General features: G+C 40.1%; 1 protein-coding gene across 5 annotated transcripts in view; it reads right to left on the reverse strand.

Moving 5' to 3' along the window:
- AFF1 (ALF transcription elongation factor 1) overlaps nucleotides 1-18,552 on the reverse strand; it is a 147,205-nt gene that overhangs the window by 14,538 nt on the left and 114,115 nt on the right. For 4 of the 5 annotated variants that reach the window (XM_088133090.1, XM_088133092.1, XM_088133091.1 and 1 more), the window contains 6 exons: nucleotides 16,565-16,724; nucleotides 13,720-13,776; nucleotides 9,475-10,416; nucleotides 4,975-5,072; nucleotides 2,816-3,074; nucleotides 946-1,037 (listed from right to left, as the gene is read on the reverse strand). In XM_088133090.1, the coding sequence (XP_087989216.1) occupies nucleotides 946-1,037; nucleotides 2,816-3,074; nucleotides 4,975-5,072; nucleotides 9,475-10,416; nucleotides 13,720-13,776; nucleotides 16,565-16,724 (1,608 nt within the window). The remainder of the gene's footprint in view (nucleotides 1-945; nucleotides 1,038-2,815; nucleotides 3,075-4,974; nucleotides 5,073-9,474; nucleotides 10,417-13,719; nucleotides 13,777-16,564; nucleotides 16,725-18,552) is intronic. The other variant, XM_088133094.1, reaches the window with a different exon arrangement.

Consider the following 18,552-nt stretch of genomic DNA (forward strand, 5'->3'; position numbering starts at 1 on the left):
ATTAGTACAGCTTTAATTCTGGCTATGAATTCTAGGAGTTGCAGTCTCAAAACATCTAGATTTGGGAATGCTGCTTTAGCGGCACGGGAACAGAGTTTGCAAATAAATACAGCAGGAGGAAAATGCACAGTGATTCAGACAGATGGGAAAGGCAGGCAGAGTAGGACTGACAGAAAACTTGGAAGTTCAGGTAGTTGAAAGATGCCTAGGCAGCAAGGGAGACAACACTAGATGTTGAGTCATGGGCCATTATAACCAAGCTGTAACAGGCCAGCGGGAAAAAATGGGCTGCCTGAGAATTAGGCTATGTGAGGATGGAAGAATAATATAGTGGGGTTTCATACACTCTTTGTACTTAGGAATCTATCACAAGAAAGAACACAATGCTAGTTAGGAAATCTTTCTTCTTCTAACCCTGACCATTGCTGACACTAATAGAAGCGAATATGAGTAGCTCAGGGTTGAACTGTGGAGTCCTTGGGTTTCTCTGAGCTTGGCTGTTTTCTTGCAAATGTTTCATTACATAGCCGGGTAATGAAATGTTTGCAAGAAAACAACCAAGCTCAGAGAACCCCAAGGACTCCACATTGCTGACACTGCTATTTTGAACCATTCTGTTTTCCTTATTTGTTATATTGTTTTGAATCTATTTTTTTAAATACTGTATGCTGCCCAGGGTTATTATGGAATCAGAAGCATTAGATATTTGATATATAAACAAATGAGTAGATTAAGACAGAAATTATAGTGAGTTGATAGGTTGCTATCCCAAGACAATTCCACATGATCAAGACATATAAAGGGAACAGAGTTGCAAAAGTGACCCAAACGTGGTTTTTGCAAAAGCCTGGATGAAAACCCAAGCTAATTCAACAGGTTACAAGGGATATTGAGAACTCAAAAGACAATACATCCCAACTAGAAGGAAAAGAGAAGTATTCTTACCTGTGAGGCTTGCTTTGAGGTTTCATTGGCTTGGAGGTACCATTTGGCAAAGAAGGCACTGGGAAGGGGTTTGGAACATCGTCTGCAGAGCCCTGGAAAGGCAGAGAGGAAGAAAGTCAAATACTTGTAACTCAGAAATGCAGTCGCAACAGAACTTTCGCATTCTTTAATGAGCATGCATTTCTGCTTGTCTCAGCATCTCTATTTTGATCTCTCTTTTTTACAGACCACAAGGAAATCTGTTTTTTCTTCTTTTTTGCCTAGCAATGTTTGAATAGACTAAAGTGTTTGTTTGTTCTCTGAAAAGAATGGCACAAGTCCTTTTGATACGATCACCCAAAACATGAAGCAACTTTGCCTCCGTCAGCGATAGGGAATTATCACAGCACTATCTGCCACTATGTGCTGAGTGAACTGCAAAAGGGTTTAAGTTGGGAGGAAGTGACAACGATTCACGCAACAATGTTCTGAAAAGTGCTACCTTGGAGACTAAGGCAGACAAGTTCCCCCTTATTTCTACAGCAATGAAATATATCATCTTCACAGTTGCAATCCGACTACAAAATTACATAAATTCAAAAGCTGAGAAGCAATCTCATCAACTGATAACTCATAGGTTGTTGCTGTTGTTGTTATTCTGCTCACTGGATTTTGTTTTCTTGACTGTAAGAAAGATTATGTTAATTATGTTAAAAACACAATTGGCTTTCTTTATTTCCTCAGAAAGCCAATTTTGGCCAAGCTGTAGCTTTTGACAGAAGGCAACAGCCATACCATCATTAGATGAAAACCTGTATGATCAGCCAAAGTTACATACTGTATAGCCAAGCATTGTGCATCTCATGCTTAGAAGCAAGATGCTTCTGATAAGCATTTTATCTCCTGTCCTTCAATGGGTTCCAGTCATCTGAATCTTAAAAGTTCTTATTCAGCTAGCATGCCCAATAGCCACTGACAAATTTGCTTCCTACAGGCATTTATACAATCATTAATAAAAGCCACCTAACTTGCTGGCCATTAAAATACCCTGGGGTAATCAATTCTGAATAATGCAGAAAACAGATGTGTTACAAGATCTCTACTTCCCTATATATTTAAACATTTCACTATCATTAGCATTCCTTTCTTTTCCCATCTAGGCTTCTGGCTGGGATATCCACTATGAGGAATGTACGTGCAGCAGCTCATATATGGATATCTTTTGCCCCAAGTAACTTGGATAATGCTTCATGAGCTGCATTGGTTACCAGTTAGTTTCTGGGTCCAATTCAAGGTACTGGTGTTGACCTTTAAAGCCCTTCATGGCACGGGGCTGGGCTAACTGAGGGACTGCCTTTCCCCGATTTCATCTGCCCGTCCTACCAGATCCAGCAGAGAGGGCATGTTACGGGCTCCGTCGCCCAGGGAGATACATTTGGCAGGCCCCAGGTGGCAGGCCTCTTCTGCTGTGGCACCTGCGCTGTGGAATCTTCTCCCCACTGAGGTGAGGCTGGCCTAGTCATTGTTGACCTTCTGGAGGTCCCTTAAGACTTGGTTATGCCAGCAGGCCTGGGGACCCCAAGGGATGGGGAAAATAGTTAGAATTTTTAACATCCTTTTATTCTCTGTTTTATTTTGCTTTTTATATTTTTAATATATTTGACTGTTTTTCGGTTTGTTGTACGCCACCCAGAGTCGCCTGTGGTGAGATGGGCAGCCATAATAAATTGGTTTAATTAATTAATTAATAACCAAGGCTCCTAGGGAAAAGAATCAGCCTTGCCATACCAAGAAACCTGCAAATTTTGCAACTGCTCCCCTGAACAACCCAAGTTCCGGTACCCTAACTATGCGCCTATCAGGTCCCTCAACAAAAGTTGTTTATACCTACTTTGTCACTTTTGGAGCTTTCCAAAGGTTTCCCCTCCAGTTTCCTGTGCTTGGAGGATGAAGACTCTTTGTGGCTCTCTTTGCTCTTGGCAGTGCTGATACTGGGACCCGGAACTTGATAGCAGGCATCGCTTTCGCTCTTTGGCCTCTTCTGGGCTGTCTTAGCTGGCTTCTGGGCAGGCTGCATGGGAGACAGTGGGGGCGGCATCGGCAGTGGCACCTCTTTCCTCTGTGTCTCTGTTACTGAGAGCTTTGACATCCTAGGGAAGGAGTATCAGATCAGTCTGAGCTCTTTATAACCGCACGACAGCGAAAAGAAAGTACGGAATCCAAATTAGGTGCGTAACACCCAATTTCGGTTTACTTGGTAAAAGATATTGAAACAGACAGATAACTAATCAACAAACATTTTTATCTTGAGCAACAGAGGGAAGAAAAGTCAGGTACTTTTGGTTGATTCATTAACCTGCTGATAATATTCATAAATAAAAGTAAAAATGTATACAGAATGACACATTTTTGAATATGATCTGAACTGAAGCTAAGTCCATTGACCAACTCTCGGTGTCTTAAGTTTAAACTTGAGTGCAGCAAGAATTAGTTTTAGCCATCTGGATTCAAAGAACTATCCAACTATGTAGACAATGTGTTGGAGTTTTAAAATTTTTACATTAAACTTCAGATAATCAACTCTGCATAAAACATATCAGAGACATATGAAAAATGTACCAGCATTCATTCTGGATTATCCACTAGTAATGTTCAATTCCAATTAAACAACACCAATTCCCTCCAAAACACTTGTACTATTATCAGCCATTCCAGTGCTTTCTAAACTCAGAGCTTTGCTCATACATGGCTATTTTCCTGCATCCACATTTTTTTTGTTAGAGTACTGGCGGTTATCACAAGATTAAGTACATGCAATGGAAAGGCACAGAATATTAGAATATTGTCATACAATAAAATGTTTATCCATGCAAGTGCAATGATGAAAAACATCTTGCACAAAATGTCCACTCAACTCTAAATTATGAAATAAGGCAGAATTTCAATAGATACCAGAGTTTTGCAATAAAATCACAGACTATTTTTTAGACTTTTATATTCTATCTGTATTATAAGGAACACAAGACAATATACATGACTCTCTTCCTACACACACACACACACACACACACACACACACACACATTTACCTTCAAAATAACCCTATGAGCTAAGCTGGGCTAAGGGATATTGAGATAATTTGAATTTAAGTGTCCCCAGTTCAAAAATCTTATCATTGCAGAACACTGATTCTCTGTTAGAGCTGTCACATTTAACATGGATTTTATTTTTGTTTGCACATTTCAGTAGCAAATTCAAGGAAGTTGTCTTTGGGCATAAGTTGCAGGACATAGGTAGAATATGAAGGTGGCCAAACCCAACACTTTAAGTCTAGCTTGTCAAAGGATTATTTGCCCCAGAAAGCTATTCCAAATGCTGCTGATCAGCTCTTTTGGTGTTGGAGAGAGGAGCAGGATTGGGTAGGACTCTTCATCCTGACCATCTAACTCCCACTGGTTGACTATCCAGGTGAACATCTTGCATGTGGCTTGCGATAGAACAGGCATGGAAATAAGAAATCGAATATGTAGTTTTGTACCTGTTTCCCCTTCCCGTTACAAATGAGAACACAAACATTTGCTTCCACACACAAACAGACCCAGTCTGGGCTGTGCCTAAGAAACTGAATAACCCAGTGATTATTAATTTTACGTAGTGGAAAAGACAAATCCACAGCTCCTGAAACTTACTATATGCTTCAAAGGAATCCAAAAGAAAGAACAGTATGAACAAATGTTTAGTATTAATAACATATTAATTGTTAGCTGATACACAATCTATTTTAAACAACCAGAGTTTGACAGTTTAGATTTTATATTATTAGGACAGAATTTGAACCTTAATCGTAAGGTTAGAAGTTAAATTTCTCAATTAGAGACTGCCATAATAACCATGTTGTATCTTTGTTCTTAATGGATTATTTGTAGCCAAAACATAAATTAAAAAAACAACCACCACCAAAGTGCAATGCACAAGAAGTGACTCTCTTATTTACTTACTAGCTTAGATTTTACTAGCTCAAGTTTTTTACATTAACAGCTTTGTACTCACTTGGTCTTACTGGAATCTTTATGGCCTAAAGATGAAGAGGATTTGGTTTCTTTATCCAGCTTGACTTTCTTCTCATCATTTCTCAGTGCATCTTCATGCTGACAAAAAGACAAATACAGCCCTAAATACTTCAGAAGGAATCCTCTTTCTGACTGCACACCTGTGCAACACAGAAAGCTGCACATCTGTAGCCACATCAGAAGCAATGATCAGCTCTACCATGACAAGCAAGGCTAAACTCAGCTGTTATCCCAACATTGCTACTCCCCCTCCTTAAGAGTAAGTGTAGTTCATTCTGCTGCCAAACAGCACGAGATGGGGTAGCAAGATTTGCAGTAACTGAATTTTTAGGGGAAAAAAAAAATAAGAGCTGAGGGAGGAGAGATCCAAAACAGCCTAAAGAGGGCAAGGGAAATGGACTATCTTGGAAGACGGATTGGATGGCTGCCTGATAGGACCACTACACCTGTAAGCTGTAAACCTCTTTATATCCCAACTGTTGGGAATACAGTTTCTAGGGAGTTTAAATTATATATAGATGGCAACTGTTACATGGCTCCTAACTTGGATTCCTGAAGATATTTTAAGTCTCAGCTCTTAGAAATGGTAGCCAATTTCTGACTGTGTATCATTCTAGCTCCAAATTCTGAAAGTTGCTCTGTAAACCCATCCAGAGGGTGCCAGATTGTAAAAAGGCTTCTGGCTAACTCATTAATGGCACTTGCCAGAGAGGTAAACCCCTGTGGATCCTCTAGTCATTTGAACAGGAAACAAATGTAAAAGGAGGAGAAAGAGGTTGAGATAACTTCAGTGCAAACACTTTCTGTAGCGGAACACCATTTCTGAGCGTAGCTAGCTCAGAGATTAATGAGTAAATTCAAAATAAAATAAATAAAAATAACATTTGTAATAAGTAGCATACACAAGGAGAATATAGGTACTACTAAATGTCTATTACATTGTCTACTATTAAGCAATTATTATATCAGACAACTGTTCAAGGCCAGGTCATTACCTAAATAAATTGTTTGTGCAGCATCCATGCAAACAACTCAACATTCTCAACTACCCAAACCTAATACAGGTAGTCCCTAGTTTAAAAATGAGTTCCATTCCCAAGGTCTATCCTTAACTCCAATTTGTACATGAGCCGAAACAGTATTATTGTATAATACCGTTTGTTTATTTATACATACATTGGATTTATTTTCCGCCCATCTCTCCCCAATGGGGAACTCTGGGCGGCTTATAAAGAACAACATATAAAATTAAGCAATTTTAATTCTATCTAACAATTTGATGGCTATACTATCCAGCCAGCAGCGGTCGCTAGGGAGTCACAGCACATCCGGGCTTTTTCCTTCTTTGTAAGTCTTTTTTCCCGCCGTTTGTGTTGGGTGTGTTCAGGTCGGGTCTCGCACCGGTTTCTGCTCCCCACGCAGTGCCCCCAGTTCCTCCCACCGAATTGGGAGTACCTATTTATCTACTCGCAGATGGAATTGCTTTCGAACTGCTAGGTTGGCAGAAGCTGGGACGAGTGATGGGAGCTCACCCCGGAGCCGGGCCTGAACTGCTGGAGTGCTGACCATTTCTGACCGGCAAACTCCAGCGTCATTAAGCCCTGCACCACTGCATCCCATAAGTAGCATTGTGAAATGAACGTGAACCATTGTGTATTTAACTCAAATCAATGTGTATTTAACTCAAATGTTACTACAAGGCTCCATTCTTTACTATGGGTTGTCCTTAAACTGGGCGTTCTTAACCCAGGGACTACTTGTATACTATTTTTGCTTCTAGAAAAAATGAGAAAGCTTTGAGAAAACACATTTTTTTGCTTGCCCTTTCTATTGATATAGGCAATTTGTATCCTAAAAAAGTTGTCCTCTGATGTTTATCAGATTCTCACTTTCTAGACACCACACAACTTGTGTGAAGAGCCAAGGAAGCAGAGTTATCATATATATGGCCTGAAAACTTGAAAGTTTCCTCTTCTGCTGTCTGCCTATTATTGTCAACTCCCCCCTGTCCCAATCAGAAGCCGTACTTATTCTAAAATAAAAATTAATTGCATCTAGAAATCCTATCAGTAACTGGGATCATAAGGCTTGCTTATTTGTGAATGGGTTTGTCTTCAATGCTTCTTTTTGAACCCTTGCCCCAATGGCTCTTTTAAATCAAGATTCAAGATTTTATTTGAGCGCTTCTACACTTTAAGGATATGTAAACTAGTACTTGCATTTATGTGTCCTGAAACCAAATAGTGGGAAGTTAATAGTTCTTCATACAATGGGCATAGTTAAGTTACACCACTGTTGCCATAAACTGTGGCAACAATCATCAAGTTGGATATTTTTAAAACTGAATTAAGGTAAACTTGGATATGTCTATCCATGACTACTAAATGCTAGGTGCTGAGGATGCCAACCATGATGGCCATAGTGCATATGTTCTCTTTGTGGGCAGAACTGCCATGAAAAATTGTCACTGTGGGAACAGACGAGTGGATTAAATGAGATTTTGATCTGATTCAGCTCAGCTATTTCTAGGTATCTATGTACCCTAATCAGTTTTCACCAGTAAATTGTGTTGTGTTCCTTTTATAATTTTTACAATTCTCCTGTATCAGAACATTTCTGCTCCCAACCAAATGTGTTAAGAGTACAATATTTCATTAGCTAAGACAGGTGGAAGTTTTTGCCACAAACCTCTGTAGGGCATCAATTTGGGGAAGGCTCTCTTAAATCATCAAACCCAGTGATGTTTCTTCCAACTTGCAATGACTCTTTGGAATCTAGTTGATACCCATGAACATTACAAAATTTCGCACACAATACTAAGGCTAAATTAGGGAACTTCTGCATTAAAATTATTTCATTTATCACTGACTTAAGTCTCCCATCCCCAAACTGGTTTTAAGCTAGAGTCTCAAATGCAGCTCAGCTCTGCCCTCTACTCTGCTTAGAAATTCTGGGACTTGCAGTTCCAAGATCTATGGTTGACACAAGATTAGGGAAGGCTAGATTAGGCTCTGCTGATTGTTCAGCAGATTTCAGGTTAGGGAAAGTATTTAAATCTCATAAATATTTTGAATACTCTTTCTTGTACTTCCTCAATTTGTAGGGAATCTTCTGAGAGGACTCAATCAGAACTGCACACAATACCACACACAAAAAGGATTAAATAGGCCATTTTTTCAATGGAGGGTGGAAAGGAGTGGAGTCTCTTTGAATGTACCTGTACATAGTAAAAAAAAATGAAAAAGCATCCATAGTCTTTGTCTCTGTGAAGCAACTGATTGGCTTTAAGTCACACACAGACCTAGTCATGAAAGAACCATCAGTCATGCTCTGACAAGGGCAACCCTAATGATGAGTGAACTAAAACACCTTATGAGAAAAAGGTTAGAATGTTTGGGGCTTTTTAAGTTTGGAAACGAAGTGGCTGAAGCCGGATATGATTTAGGCATATAAAATCATGCGTCCCTTGGAGAAAGTGCAAGGAAGAAATCGCTTTTCCTCTCTCAAAATATCATGAACACATGGCATCCAATGAAACTGACTGGAAGGAGATTTAGAACAGAGAACATAAAGAAATTCTTTATACACTGTATAATTAACCTGTGCAATTCATTTCGAGACATGAGGAAGGCCACTAATCTGGATGCTTTAAAAGGGGATTAGAAAGTCAGTGAGGCCAGGTGTATACAGGGTATAAGTTGAGATTCACTGTTACTTTCATCTAAAGGAAGCAAATGTCTGCAACTCTTACTCACAGCCCACCAGGGGCATCTGGTTTGGCCACTGTAAGAAGCAAAATGCTATACTAAGATGGGCCCTGACCCGATCCAACAGGGCTATTCCTATATGTTTAATATGGGAACTCTGTAATACTGACTAGGGACCACGTGTTGTGAGATGGACTCTCCTCTACTTTAGCTTATTTACTAGTGTCACAAGTAGCAATATTGTAAAGGTGCCAAGAAACAACCCTTAACATTTTCCATAATGCTCCAATGCCTGATTTAACATTTCTCTAAGTCATTCTTGGAAATTAAAAAAGCTTCTCAGTGGTTCAGCTTGCTGACATGAGTGACCCAAGGGAGATGTCAGTGCTGTCAGTAGGTGCTTTGCCAGGATACTGGGACCTTAGCAACTGCCCAATGGAAGATGCTGGTGCCAGGCATGATATTAGCCTTCTAATCACCCCCCCCACCACCTTTTAAAAAAAGGCTAACATAGAATTAGCATTTTTTCTCTGACACTAAATGCCTATTCAACATGACTCCAAAGTTTCACAGCCAGTAAAGCCCCTGTGTTGATTACTGTTTGCTTCCTGCTGATGTTGTTGGATTTTTAATTGCAATTTTGTTTTTCTGTGGTTTTAATGATGTATGCAATGCAAAGATCAGAGCTGCAATCACTAAGTCAGTAATAATTTCATGAATTATTAGCTTTACACCTTGTCTTGCCAATGCTATACTCCACAGAAGTTTCTTACCTTTCTCTTTTGGAGAGTTTTGCTTGGCGTTTCTGTGCTTCTCTTGTCAATGCTCTGCTTTTTCATCCCATGGCTCTCTTTAAGTTCATGTTTTTTAGGGAAGAGTCCCTTCCCAGGAGGCTGAGGGATCCGTGAGAGGAGAGCAAGCTCAATTTTAACCACAAGCCCTGGTGGGATGGGACAATCCCTCAAGGGTGACAGCAACTTCTTATCCCTGATAGGCAAAATAAATTTGTCCCTTTGAAGTTCCTCCTTGACTGTAACAGATGCCTTGGAGCAATTAGTTCTACTGGTAGCAACCACCCTCGGGCTTGCACTGAGAGGACTGAGGGGCAATTGTTCCAGGGCACCGCCAGCCACATCTACTTTTGCATCATCATGGGTAAATAATGTTTTAAGAGTTTGGTGCAAACCCTTGTGCTTTTTCTTCTCAGTGGTTTCTGGTGCAGTTGGTTTCAATTCCTTCTTATCGTCAGACTTTGGCCTCCCTTTCGTTTTCACCTTAGGTTTGTCTTTGGAAGACTGGTCCTTGGGCCCATATGGTCCAGGTGGTTCACTTTCAACTGTCAGACCTCTCTTTGGTTCCTCCTGAACTGTAGCTTTGTTGGATTTTCTGGGTTGCTTACTGCCCACAGTCTGGTGGAGTGGGTCCTCTGGGGCCACAGGAGACTTTTGGTAATTTCGTTTGGTAGGGAGATGTACATCTTGACTTGACCGAGACACTCTGCTGCCAGTTTTGGAGTGACCATCTGTCATTTGACATTCCCTTTTGCCTCCATTGCCACTGCTAGTGCTGACAGCTTTTCCTTGTCCTTTGCCCTCCTGGACACTGCCTCTACTATGGTCATCCTCCAGGAAACTCTCTGTGGGAGATACTGGCTGGTTTACTTTGATCAGCCAGTTATTCAGCTGCCAACATCTGTTGGATGTTTGTGGATCAGGCTATGGGAAGGGGGGGGGGGAGGGAAAAAAAGGAAGAAATGAACACATGCCCAAGAAGCCATCAAAAGTTGCATGGGTCTTTATTTTGATTTAACAATTTCTGGACTGTATTTCGAACTAAGAGATGGATGAATCACCCATAACCATGACTATGTCTACTAACTATACCCAAGTGAACAAATACTGAGGCAAAAAAATAGAATGTGCCTTCCAAAGGTATCATGCTTCCTCAAATGACTATCTTTCCTTACTGTCTCCTAAGGTAGGAAACACCTCCCGACATGACCCTGGATGGCTCATCATAAAATTCTGTCAAACCATCACTATCAGGACTGTTCTGTTATGTACAACCACATACCTATTATAATTAAGGGCTAAGCGATAGGATATATTAAATATGAAAGGCAGGAATACCCTTCAATTTTTTATTGGGGTTTAGCTTAGCAACCTTCCCCCAACAGGGCACCCTTCAGAATTCTGTCAGGTCTGGGAGCTGAAGGCCAAGTCTCCAAAAGGCACTGAATTTGGAGAAGGCTGAGCTATAGGAGCAATGATTCTGATTAAGATTTCCAGGGAGGCCTAAATCTTTTTTCCCCAGCCATCTGATTTGCAAATGTGCCCCTCTGTGTAGGGAAGATGGTAAAAAGGGAAGGAAAAAAGTAGCCACCATTTTTTTTTTTATTATTCTTTCCAGCCCAACGAAATATAGGAAATAAATTATGTAAAGGGGGTTGGGGCTCTATCTGTCTGTCAGTGGGAATAGCTTTCCAAACACTGAGCAGAATGTGATTGAATTCAGGGGTAGGAGGAAAGCTGGCAAAAGAAAGACTGAGTTTGAAAATGAGCCAAATTGCAGCTTGGCGCTGCAGAGGAAAACATTCCAGAAAATCTTCCACAGTGCATCTCTATTCTAAGCCCCCATCCCCTCTTCTGGTCATACGACCTTGAGTGGGTGATACACAGCCCATCCTGTGCTTTCCAATGCATGAATAGAGAGAAATACACATGGTTGAACACAAGGGGAAAACAGAAACACACGCACAGCATCTTACTTCAGTACAGAGGAAAAAATACAGACATCTCCTATGACCGCTGTTGGCAAAAGGGCTGAAAAGAATTCCAGAAAAGAATTCTAGAAGCCAGAGAGAACAAGAAGTTATGTGATTCTCTCCAATCCTGACCATCAGCAGGATAATTCTCCAAAAGTAGAACAGAACAGGACTGAATTTGGCATGGCAGGAGAAGCCAATGGAAGAAAAGCTGAGTTTGAAAAGGCTGGATCCAGCTAGGGGCTGTGGAGAAAAGACACCCCCCCACCCATGCCACCCTATAAGAGTGGTAGTTGGACAAGGACTTGGACTAATGCTGCCTGTTCTGTTCTTAAGCCCCTTCCCCTCCTAATCTCAGGCACAAGAGCGGCATGCTTCTTGAGGGAGTGGAAAGAAATCCAAAAGCCGTGCTCTGCATGCTTTGCCTAGATCTTTTTAAAAAAAAAAATCAAGCAATTGAGATGAGAAAATTTAAGTCTCTCCAGGCTGTGTATGAAGGTCTTAAACAGGACTGTATACTTAGAATCATAAAACACCCAGAAGGAGACAGCATATTATTTAATTCTTGAATTGTAATATTTGGCCCACCAACAGAAACAACGCTATATTCTTTCCCACTGTATCCCTTATTCCCACTTCTCTCTCTTGTGCTGTAAATTATAATTTTAGTTGGGAAACTCTTGGTGTGTTGTTTTGCACCAGTGCATCTTGTATTTCCATAAAGCACATTGGATGTTAATTATACAAAACAAACATTAATCAAGATGCTAAGAACCTGATCCATAAAATAAAAAGCTGATGAGTTGGAAAAGAGGAGTTCTTGAGATTAGGGGCTAATTCCAGAAGCCAGAAATGGTTAGAATGAACTTTGATGGCAGCCTGAGCACCAGAAGGACAGAAGCCTGAAGACCCATGTAAGAAAAGAAAGGTCCTATGCCAACTTCTCATAACCTGATGTTCACCAGACTTGTGTTGGGCATACTGGCTGAGAACTTTGGGCATTACTGTTCCAACACATCTGGAGAATTCCAGACTGGAGAAGTGTGGCTTAGACTTTGAAAACAAAAGGCTCTCCAACCTAACTCCCAATGAGCTGTCATAAAATCTGTGCTGGCGCAGTCACATTGGAGATAGACTCTAACACAATCAATCACTCCACAGATTTAAGTACATTTCACAACAAAATTTATAAAATAACAAAATGCAAAGGAAGACATAATACTGAAAAAAATGCTAAGTCATACAATGTATAGTTAAGTAAATGTCTGCAGCTTTGGGCTTGCAGATTTTGAAGGGAAGCATACTTTGGCTTCTCCATCAGCCAGAATACCTAAAATCATCAGGCAGCTGCAGATCTACCCAGAACAGGAGGAAACAATTTGGTCTCACCCACTGACAAATAGAAATAGGAATTCAATTTTTGTTTCCTTCTCTCCCTCCTGTCTCCATTTCCTTTCCTTTTGCATGTTGTTATTAAAGCTGTAAGCACTTAGAATTTATTATATTTTATTTTATTTTAATTTAATTTAATAACTTCCATTTATATAGCCACTCATCTCAAGTGCATGCCTCTGGGCAGTTTACGACTTAAAACACAACCCAAAAACAAAATACAATATAAAAACATAAAAAAGCATATAAAAAAAATAATAGAAAGAATTGTATATTAGAATACTTATTCTAACAAGCTAGTTTTCTATGTGTAAGGAATTGATAATCATATGAATCTTCATTTGCAGACAGATATAGGATTACTACCTTGGCAAAAACTATGTTATGTGTCCACAGAGAAAAGTGTGCTCTACACATTTTTTTGCACCAATCCAAAATTCCTTCAACATGTCACTAACACTGCAACAGATGATACAGTCAACTTTAGTTTTTTGTTCCTGAAGCTGTTTCAACATATGCCTGCTTTTAATTATGAAGTGGGTGCTTTTTCCTATTTTGATTTCCCAAGTAGGTCAGTGGAAATCTCCAAAACTGAAGAAACTAAGCCAAGTGAAACTACATGGAGCCCACCCATGTCCCAGAAAAAAAGAGGGGAGGAGAAAGAACTTTGCCTACAGGACTGAATGTTCCATGCAAATTCTTAATAAATTTTTACAACTTCTCTCAAAGGGGTATTTTTGAAAGTGAGAATTAAAAGCTGTACTGCCTGTTAAATGCATACATAAGCAACCAACACAGGGAGGATAAAAAGGCCTGAACTCAAACTTAGAAACAGATCTTAGGTGTTGAGTAACCCACATACCCAGTACAGATTCAACTTTGATCCATGTCCAGGTGATCTTCTGTGGATGTCCAAAAGCTATAATTCAGAGGATGATTTAGAATACTTCCACATGGTAGCTGACCTCACAGAGTGCATAATTCATGGGCCCAAGTTCAGACACACTACAATTTTATCAATGTTTATCATAAATATTTTTCTTTAAAAAAATGGCTGCAGATGGGTGAATAACCTCTAACATGTATTTTCATTTTACAAACTGGTAGCTTATCAAGGAGAGCAGGGAGGAATGGAGTTACAGGATATGATGTACAAGTATATGCTAAATATATGTATATATGTGTATGTGTATACATATGTACAGTACTATGCAAGTTTTAGACAGGTGTGAAAAAATGCTGTAAAGTAAGAATGCTTTCAAAAATATATATTGTAATTGTTTATGTTTATCAATTTACAAAATGCAAAGTGAGCGAACTGAAGAAAAATCTAAATCAAATCAATATTTGGTATGACTACCCTTTGGCTTCAAAACAGCATCAATTCTTACACTTGCACACTTTGTACACTTGCACAAAGTCAGGGATCTTGTAGGATTAGAGTCAGGTGTATGATTAACCAATTATACCAAGCAGGTGCTAATGATCATCAATTTCATATGTAGCTTGAAACACAGGCATTAACTGAACAGAGACAGCTGTGTAGGAGGCTAAAAACTGGGTGAAGAACAGCCAAACCCTGCTACTAAAGTGAGGTTGTGGAAGACAGTGTCATGTCACAGGTCATACACCATGGCAAGACTGAGCACAGCAACAAGACACAAGGTAGTTCGACTGCATCAGCAAGGTCTCTCCCAGGCAAAAATTCCAAAGCAGACTAGGGTTTCAAGATGTGCTGTTCAAGCTCTTTTGAAGAAGCACAAAGAAACTAGCAACAATGAGGACCGTAGATGCAGTGGTCGGTCAAGGAAACTTAATGCAGCAGATGAAAGACACATCATGCTTACTTCCCTTTGACATCGGAAGATGTCCAGCAGTGCCATCAGCACAGAACTGGCGGAAACCAGTGGGACCCAGGTACATTCATCTACTGTTTGGAGAGGTCTGGCCAGAAGCGGTCTTCATGGAAGAAATGCGGCCAAAAAGCCATACCTCTGACGTGGAAACAAGGCTAAGCGACTCAACTATGCACAAAAACATAGGAATTGGGGTGCAGAAAAATGGCAGCAGGTGCTCTGGACTGAGGAGTCAAAATCTGAAATATTTGGCTGTACCAGGAGGCAGTTTGTTCATCGAGGGGCTGGACAGTGGTCCAATAATGAGTGTCTGCAGGCAACAGTGAAGCATGGTGGGGGTTCCTTGCAAGTTTGGGGCTGCATTTCTGCAAATGAAGTTGGAGATTTGGTCAGGATCAGTGGTGTCCTCAATGCTAAGAAATATAGGCAGATACTTATCCATCATGCCATACCATCAGGGAGGGATGTGATTGGCCCCAAATTTATTCTGGAGCAGGACAACGACCCCAAACATACAGCCAATGTCATTAAGAACTATCTTCAGCGTAAAGAAGAACAAGGAGTCCTGGAAGTGATAGTTTGGCCCCCACAGAGCCCTGATCTCAACATCATCGAGTCTGTCTGGGATTACATGAAGAGACAGAAGGATTTGAGGCAGTCTACCTCCACAGGAGATTTGTGGTTAGTTCTCCAAGATGTTTGGAACAACCTACCTGCCGAGTTCCTTCAAAAACTGTGCAAGTGTACTTAGAAGAATTGATGCTGTTTTGAAGGCAAAGGGTGGTCACACCAAATATTGATTTAATTTGGGTTTTTCTTCTGTATGCTCCCTTTGCATTTTGGAAATTGATAAACATAAACAATTACAATATATATTTTCGAAAGCATTTTTACTTTACAGCAATTTTTCACATCTGCCTAAAACATTTGCACAGTACTGTATATATGTATGTGTGCGTGCGCAATGAGACCAATCCCAGTTGCAATATTTCTGAATTTATTTATTTATTAAATTTGTATGCCACCCATCTCCCCCAACGGGTGACTCTGGGCGGCTCACAATTGAAACCACAAACCCAAGCTGTTAAAAAACTATACCATATAAGTAATTAATTAATCAATTAAAATCCGACTATAAAACAACCCTATACATAAATACTAAAAAACATTCAAGATGACCGGGAGGGGGGCCCAAGGTCAATTACCCCACAAGGCACTTCCACTGGTGGGAACTTATACAAGATTTACAATCTTATATACAAACATCTACCTTTTCTATTTACCTATGGGAAAAGTTTGCATTCTATTCAGTCAGTCAGTGAATAACAAAGACTTTTCCCATTTCCTTTTTCCCTTATTTCAGTCAACAAATGAAGAGGCATCAGAATGACTGATTAATATCCTGAATCTATATTTAATTCTTTTTAAGGAACTGGCAGTTCCCCATTAACTACCACGGTTTTCCCGAAATGACTGGCCTTCTGCTGTGTTGGATTGAAAACCTTAGAATTCCCGATCTGCATGGCCAACAGCCAGGAGTTCTATTGCAACACTTTTGGGGGATACCAGAAAGAGGAAAAATGATTTGCTGTCTGCCCTTCTGTGTAAATTCTGGCTTCAAGTCCTGAAGTTCCATGTGGCAGCTACAGTAATATGTGCTGGCCTTGTATGCTTAGCAGAACTAGTGTAGAAAATAGGGAGACGGTCCAATGGCACCTAAAACATGATAAAAACAATCTTCCAACAGATTCTTGTACACAGCTGTCTTGTACAGAGAGGGACAAAAAAAATAAAAGAGGAAATTGCTATCCAGACTGTACAGTGGACACATTGATAAAATGGACACTGTACCTCAGGTGTAGAGACTCTCGTTGGAGGATCAGTCCCTTCGCTGTCAGTAGAGCTGCTCTCAGACTCAGAATCAGAGGAACTGTCTGAGTCACTTGTGCTCTCAGATTCCGGACTGCTGGAATGAGCCAATGCCACACTCTCAGGCTGCGATTGTGGGGCACTGCAAACCAAAACCAAGGGATAAAATTAGAAATGGGTCAGGATCATCTTTCTGAATTCTCCTTCTCCGCTTGACACAGCCTTGCGAGGAGAAACATTTCAATCAGCATAACTGAAAACATGACACCACTGTTCACAAATCAATGGGAACATCCAAGAATGAAGGAAGATCCTTAGGCCAATTTTAGAGACTGAGAAGAACATTGTTAAAAATAAAGTATACTCTACAACAAAAAGGTTTGCAGAGTTAGACTGTTTGAGTGATACAACTGCCGGCAAAGTAAGGAAAATGGAATGCTTTTAAACTAACTGCCCAAATGTACTATTTTCCTGAAGAAAAGTGTCACATATCTATATGTAACCTCCTATTTTCATCCTTTCCCCTTCTATATTATTCTGAAGAAAAATTCTTCAGGGTATGTACAGTTGCTTACAGTTCAGTCTTAGGCATATTTATTCAAAATTAGGTCCACTTCTTGCAGGAAATGTACTGCCCAGAAAGTTTGTGTGGTTTGCACTCTTATGGGAGCAATCCAGCATCCATGTCTGTCCAAAGAGGTATTTTCCAGTCCTACCAACCTGAAGTGCCAGGCATAGAAAATTAGTTCATCCTACAAAGAACGCACGGTACCACTGACATAAAGTCTCTCTTCTTCCTGTAACATTTGGGTAATAGCTAATGGAGTTGCAGTCACTGAGATAAGCAGATCAATAGGCCCTCATTCACTAGAGCCCATATTCAACAAAGCACATGTGTTTGTGAGCATACATGTCACTTGCTCTATTCCTAATGCCCTCTAAGTGCTCAGGGGGAATAAAGGCACAACATTTAATTTCCAATTTACTTTATTTATCCAGCCAGTACAGATTTGAAATACGGGGAATGATTATTTTAATGCTAAATAATTACTAAATATTTCTAGAAATGGTGATGCCAGTTTGAGGAGTTAAGCTATTGCTTTGGGCTGATTCACACCTGTGGTGTCTCAATTAGTTCCCCAGTTCAGACTCTGGATCAGCTAGATTATATCGGGGTGAGGCTTAAGGGGAGGTTTATCTTTCAGCCCCTGCCCTCTGGCCATCCTTCCTTCACTCACAGGAGCCCAGAAGTGCAAAGGAAAGAAGATATCAATTTATTTCTTGCATACAGAAGAAGGGGCTGTGCACAGTGGATGCAATCATTCCTCATTATCTCCCATTCATTAAGTAAATTCAGGACATTGGAGAGGCAGGGCCTTTAGGGAGGGGGGATGATTGTCATGTGAAACCCATTGGGCCAGAGGTTTACCATCCATATTCATCACAAGTTGCCCATGATCAGAAACCTCAGCATGAACTAATTAGTTACATATATATATATATAGTCCAAAGCAGCCTATGATCATTTTTACAACTACAGTAGCAAACATTTGACTAGCACAAGTGAAGCAATACCTAGCAGAATATCAAATTAGCTGAAAATGCTCCTATCCATGGTTTATATGCTGAAACATGCCTTGCACTCACCTCCTTTTCATAACCTATCACTTGACTACAACACAATTAATGGCTTCTTTTTGAACTTCCCACACCAAACTGCTTGAAGTTATTCTTCCTCCACTCTCCACATTTAAATTGTAATTCAAGGAAAATCTCCTTTCATTCTGAGATTTGGGAGTGTGTTTCTTTGAATGCTATAAATGCATATGTACTTTTCTAATGTAAAATAAAAAATTATTCAAATGAACGTTTTTCCCTTCTGCCCACACTGGTGGATTTTGCATTGCTTAAAGGCAAGTTTTTGCTAATTCCAAATTTACAGTTTGGAGAAATCAACAGCTTAAGAAACA

The sequence above is a fragment of the Python bivittatus genome, unplaced genomic scaffold (assembly GCF_059951505.1).
Source record: "Python bivittatus isolate LINGU-HERP-01145 unplaced genomic scaffold, Pbiv_v1 ctg000070_np1212, whole genome shotgun sequence".
Taxonomy (NCBI): Eukaryota; Metazoa; Chordata; class Lepidosauria; order Squamata; family Pythonidae; genus Python; species Python bivittatus.